Raw genomic sequence first — 6688 nt, 5'->3', positions numbered from 1 at the left:
CAAGAAATGCTTGCCCACAAGTAATTTGATGTAATGAAGAAAAACAGTGTGCTTAACTAAAAACACTCAGTATTATGGTTTTCTATAAATTAATCCTACTAATATAATACAATCCAAATCAGAACTTCAAGAAAATATGCTCACCAGTAGCCAAAAAATTTTTGAAAAATATTAGGGCTCTATCCCACTAAATCTGAAACCATACCACAAGTATCATCAAAGTAATACATTTATTAGAAATATAAAATGGCTCAATAAAAGATTTTAGTACATTTAATGAAGCAGAATTTCAAATCAGAGACAAAAGAATTAATTTTTCAAGAAATTATTTTTGAAGACATTTGAATTTAGGCATGTCTATACCTTACTTTAGTCACACAAACCAATTACAGATAAAGATCTAGACATTAACAACTCACACAGATGCACATTGCAGGAGAAAATACAACTGCAAAATGAACAAATATAAACAAGATTAAAAAAATATGATTAATGTCTTAGAATAAGACAAAATTGATCAATTTGGCTATATAAAAATATAAAATCTCTATTAAAAAAAGAAATGCTGGGCTGGGGATGTGGCTCAAGTGGTAACGCGCTCACCCGGCATGCGCAGGGCGCTGGGTTCGATCCTCAGCACCACATAAAAATAAAGATGTGTCCACCGAAAACTGAAAAATAAATATTAAATCTCTCTCTCTCTCCTATCTTTAAAAAAAAAAAAGAAATGCTAACTAAGGTTAAAGACAAGCAGTCAACTGGGAAAAAACATTGGAAACAGACATAGACCAATATCTAAGTTTTATAAAAACTTAACCAAATCCATGAGATAAAAAGACAAATCATTCAATAAAAAAATGAGAAGAAAAAGATAACTCACCAAAAAATATGGTCTAAAACAAACATGAAAAGATGCTCATCTGAATTAAAATAAATTTTTTCACTCATTAGGTTAATAAAAATTATAAAGATTTTATTAAAGAGTTCCATGAGAAGGGGAAGTAGCTGCTCATTCTTAGCTGAGGGGAACTGTAAACATGATAGTCATTTTGGAAGCCAACTGGATGGAAGTATCTCTTTAAATTAAAAATGCTTATCCTCTGGCCCAGCAATTTGAATTCTAAGCAATTACTACAGAGAAATTATTACATGCACATAAAGACTCACATAAGATGATGTTCACTCCAGCTCTGTTTAGAATTAGAAGGGAGGACTACCTAAGTGTCCATTTTAGGCCAAACAGATTATGGGACATGATGCAAAATAAAGATCAGTTCAATGAGAATGTACTAAAATAAAAAACAAGTGGTAAAAGCAAGTTGCAGAATGATGTAAAGATCTTTATGTAAAAAAACAAAACTATACATTTTATTTCCTGTGGTTATATACAGAGATTGAAGAGTTGTCAAAAAAGATGTCTGACATTTTTAAAAGTACAATACAGTCACTTATTATGTTTAATTTAAAATTTAAAGATACAGCAATATACACAGACTGATTTTTAAAAAATATATACAAAATTATACTTTATGTTCTTTTCCCCTCCCTCTTTGATGGTAAATGCATAGAAAAGCTTCTGGAAGGTAACCTGCCAAACTAATGTGGGTAATACTATCTAAAGATATCTCCAATAAAAATAACATATTCAACTCAATACTCTCATTTGAAAATATAAAAAAATTCAGTTCATGATTTGTTAAAAAAATGATTTCTGTTGATAGTTATTATCATTTGTTTTAGCTATTTACAATCTTTACAAGGTATACAACTGCATACTGTATTTTTGCCATATTTCTACAATAATTATGTTGAGAACAGGGGAAATCATACTCAGGAAAGTTTTTAAATTTTTTTTTAAATATATTTTTAGTTGTAGATAGACACAATAACTATTTATTTTTAATGTGATGCAGAGAATTGAACCCAGTGCCTCAGGCTAGGCAGGCAAGTGCTCTACCACTGAGGTATAGTCCCAGCCCCTCAGGTCAGTTTTTAAAGGCAGAACTTAAATCATTATTAACATTTCAGTTAGTGGCTTTAACAAATTGATATATATATTTTTAAAAGATAACCAAAACTGAACGCAAACTTACTTCCCTAGTTTACTAATTCTACATTATTAAATAAAAACATTTTAACATTAAATTCCTTCTTAGTCAATTCCTTTTAAGGACTGCTTTTTTGGGAGGAGATTAGTCTGTAAAACTCTAATATTTAACAAGAATGTTATTGGTGTCTAAATCTAACCAGCTGCATTTTAGGAATGACACTAGTTTTGAGTGTACTAAATAAAAGCAGTTTTTTAGAACACTTTGCTTTTAATTTTAAGAACTGCTTATTTTTAACTTATGTATTGCTCAAGTACTGAAACATTAAAAAGGAAAATGATGAGGAAAGAGAAAACTGCCAGATCTTCCAGGTTTTGCAATAGTTGAGACAGAAAAGAAGAGTCAGTAGTTTCTTCCCAAATAAAGCAAGTCATCCGTGAAGAAGGAAAATCTCTTTTAAGGACAACCTTCCATAGAAATTGGAATTCCCCTTTCCTATTATGGGTATCCATTCAATCTTTTTCTATAACAATTTGCCTTGGGCAAGTGCCCATCATACTTCTGACCCAAGAATAAGTTCCTTCATGACTGACAGTGGAAAAAGCACTAGGCCTGTATTAGAAATTCAGATTCATCACTGAGATCCCAGTGACCTTATACTGATTCTTCTTCAACCACATATGAAGGCAGTACTAGATGATGTCCAAAATGCCTTCCAACAATAAGAGCCATGATTTTATCAAAAACTATCAAGGAAGGAAACACTCCTTTTTTCTTCATAAGGGCATTTTTATAACTACATTACAGATCCCTTACAACTGATATCTTTAACTTAATTCAGTACTTCACACTAAATATGTAGTATCTCTTATATGTAACATATTAAAAAACACATGCTGATAACAATAATTCAAAAAGCCATAAAAGTACCTAAAATGAAGGAACTCAAAGTAAGTTATCTGAGTAGATTCTTAAGGCTTTCCAAACAAAAGTGGGGGAAATTTTATTTCAAGAAAGTATTTAGCATTTAAAGTACTGAGTTATTTACTATTCTGTAGTGCTGCACTTTTTTCACACTGAACCCATCTAATAAAAATCTTCGCTTTCTTTAATCACTTACGGTTTTTTTTATAACAAAGCACTTTTGATATAATTTAAAACACACATGCTTTGATTGAAGAGTGACTGTAAATGAATCCAGCTTTCTTCCACTTGTGATGACAACTTTGTCATTTCTTCTAGGAGTACTGGTTCTGTAGGAAGCATTTTAAGGTGTAACTGAAAAGAAAAATGATAGATATTTTATTTAAGAAAATTAAAATTTTACCTGATTTGGATTTTTTTTTCCTACCAAGGAGCCCAAGAAAATACTATTTTTTTCCTTTAAATGCTGGTTTATTATTCTCTCTGATTTCCCGCTTGTTCATTATTTTTTTCTAAATCATGACTTCCTTGATGCACTGTCACTCCCTCAGCAGAACTGAAGTGGTCATAGCTGTTCATCAAACAAAAGTCCTGAACCAAAGTCCTATTTCTAACACTAACTCTAACTAAACTTGGTAAATGTGGAAAAATATACAAATATAATCTGTGGCACTTCTATTGTTCAACCTTGTATGTTACTGTCTAGCTTTTTAATAATTTTAAAATAATTAGATCAAGTGAAAATAAGTTTTAAATAATTAATGAGACAGATAAAAAATCACGTATTACTAAAAATGAGCATCATCTATCCTTCAATGCATTAGACTATTAAAGAAGACCTTCAAAACACAAGCTCTCTATTCTGTTAATCATAAAAGCAACTGTTGTGTCAAATCACTTGAAACTCCTTCAACTATAATAGAGGTGAATATTTTGTTTTCAGCAGTAGAAAAAACAAATATAAAATCTGACTTTTTCTTTATGATCAAGAAAAACATAAAATATAACTATTTACAAAAAGTTAATGGTTTAGTACATTGGATCAAATGATGACATAGGAAAATTACAAGGTACAGTCAATATTGTAATAAAATTATAATAAAAAATAAAGATTACCAAACCATGTGGTCCAACTACTTCAGTGCAGTAGTTCCTAGCCACATGTGACTATTTAAACTCTAAAAAATTAAAAATTCAGTCTTCTAAGTCACACTGGTCATATTTTCTATATTGAACAACCACAGAAGGCAAATGGCTATCAGATAGGAGAGTGTGAATGTATAGCATTCCCAGCTTTGCAGAAAGTTCTACTAGATAATGCTGCTAAGGAAGGAAGGTGGAAAATATTAGACTTACTTTTAGAAACAATGCAAGGTATGCCTGGGCTAACTCAAAATCACGCTTTCTGTCCAACATCATTTCGATCATTTTCAAGAAACTTTGCATGACTTCTATAGATCCACCACAGTCAGGAGACAAATTCCTTAGCTCTGTTTCAATTCCTGATGGGCCCATTTCTTTCAGAAGGCTGAGAGCGGCTTCATCTGCATTAAGTTTTAAAAGGAATCCCATTATTATCTACATTTACTAAGAAGCTACAGTTTTTCTTTCATATCCCACACGAGATATATTTAAATGGCATCAGAAATTTTGAGTGTTAATTTTTTTATGTTAAGCAGTAGAATAAACTCCCAATGAGTGAAAATCAGCAAAAATAACAAAATCAATACAATAAAAATATTGAAAGCACTAAATTTTCTGAATTTATAGTAATTTAAACTTTCTTTCCTGCTCTTAAATAAAATCTAATGCTTCATGACACACACTTCAAGGTGCTCACAAATCAATTAGAACAAATTCTAACACAGGAAGACTATCAAGGTACATAACAAACTATTAACAATAATTACCACTGGGTATAAGATAAGGTAGAGTTTTTTTTTCTTTCTCCATTTTATTATTATAAAATTGTAAAAGTACATGATAACTAAGAAATAGTAATAATACAAAAACATATAAGAAGGGAAAGGTGCCAGGCCTTCTTCTGATCCTTCAAACCTACTTCATAATTGTTTCATATGCACTCTACAAAAATATACTCAACAAACCATTTTATATGAGATTTGATACTGTAATGGCAATGACTGCTTTTAGCTTTTTGAAACACCACCAATGACAAAAGGCTATAAAAATATTATTTTTATGTCACTCAGTATATTTTGAATAATAGTGGTTTTTGTTGTTTGTCACCCCAAAACACAAGTCTTTCAAGGGCATCTTTTCACTTTTGCCCATGTGGATTTCATAAAAACAAAAGCATTAGGATCATAAACCAAAAGGATAGATCAAATGTTTCAGGAGACTACTTATGATCTTTACAATTGCTTACAGTTAATAGTTTCATTAGTATTAGCTGTAGACTATCACCTTCAAATTTTAAATATATTAGCACATTTAACTCTATACATTATAAAATTTCTATAAGATAATATGGAAATATAAAATTACTTAAGACAAGTCTCTGTTGTACTGAAAATGGCATTCCAAATCAAATATATAAATAAAAACAAAAAGCTTGAAAATTACCTACAACAAAATTGTTATATTTGATACATACCAAGATCCTCATTATAAAAGTTGTCAAAATTTACCCTTCTCCAAATTGGAAAAAAAAAAAAAAACACAGAAAATCTGTTTTTGTTTTTTTTTTTAAATTATTTTCTTTTAGTTGTCAATGTACCTTTAAGCACTCCATCACTGAGCCACAACCTCAGTCCAGAAAATCTAATTTTTCATGAAGAAAGTATGTGGGGTTTTCCATGGATTTTTTGCAATATCAATATCACCTGAGTTTAGTGTGACTCATTTAATATAATTTAAAAGGTAAATCAGTTCAGATTAGAACTAAAATTTCAATCCTTTTAGTTTTTACTATATCCTTTTAGCTACTTTCTTTTAGGAATTTAATATTTCCTTCAATTTTTTGTCACATAAAATAAGCTGCAAATACTTGTTAAAATATTTTATAATTTAACTTACACGTATTATTTACCAGTCCTTCTTCAAGTTTCAAGCAGAAATCTGACTTCTGAGCCAAGATTCCAAGATTTACAACTTTAGACTTAAACAAAAACAAACACACATTATTCAAAGAACATAGGTATCACCAAAAATTAATGTTGATAATTACAAACTATCAATAATTTACTCTGTATTTGCAAAACTGAATCTTAATAAAAAATGATACAAAATATATGCAAACATACACTCCCCATATTTTAAAAAATTTGTTCTAATTAATTATACATGACAATGGAATGCACTCTGATACATCATCTACAGATGGAGTATAATTTCTCAATCTTCTGGTTGTACATGATGTAGAATCCCATCGGTCCTATAGTTATATATGTACATAGGGTAATAATGTCTGATTCATACCACTAACATTTTTACCCCCATTCCCTCCCTACTTCCTTCATTCCCCTCTACCTAAAGTAACTCTATTCTTCCTTAGCCCCCCACTCCTTATTGTGAATTAGCATCTACATATCAGAGAAAACATTTGGCCTTTGTATTTTGGGGATCAGCTTATTTTGCTTAGCAGGATATTCTCCAACTCCATCCATTTACTGGCAAATGCCATAATTTCATTCTTCTTTAAGGGTGAGTAATATTCCGTCTCCCTCCCTCCCTCGGAGTGGGAAGCTGGATCA

At 30.5% G+C, this 6688-nt stretch overlaps 1 protein-coding gene across 1 annotated transcript in view; it reads right to left on the bottom strand.

Moving 5' to 3' along the window:
• Nucleotides 1-214: 214 nt before the first annotated feature.
• Nucleotides 215-6688, bottom strand: part of Wdr36 (WD repeat domain 36) — a 36046-nt gene continuing 29572 nt past the window's right edge. The window contains exons 21-23 of the mRNA XM_015495328.2: nucleotides 6012-6093; nucleotides 4329-4516; nucleotides 215-3326 (exon numbers count right to left, since the gene is read on the bottom strand). Coding sequence (XP_015350814.2) covers nucleotides 3177-3326; nucleotides 4329-4516; nucleotides 6012-6093 — 420 coding nt within the window. The 3' untranslated portion in view covers nucleotides 215-3176. The remainder of the gene's footprint in view (nucleotides 3327-4328; nucleotides 4517-6011; nucleotides 6094-6688) is intronic.

Source organism: Marmota marmota, unplaced genomic scaffold (assembly GCF_001458135.2).
Source record: "Marmota marmota marmota unplaced genomic scaffold, marMar, whole genome shotgun sequence".
NCBI lineage: Eukaryota > Metazoa > Chordata > Mammalia > Rodentia > Sciuridae > Marmota > Marmota marmota.
The sequence above is the reverse complement of the archived record's forward strand: the minus strand, read 5'-3'. Positions and strand labels throughout refer to the sequence as shown.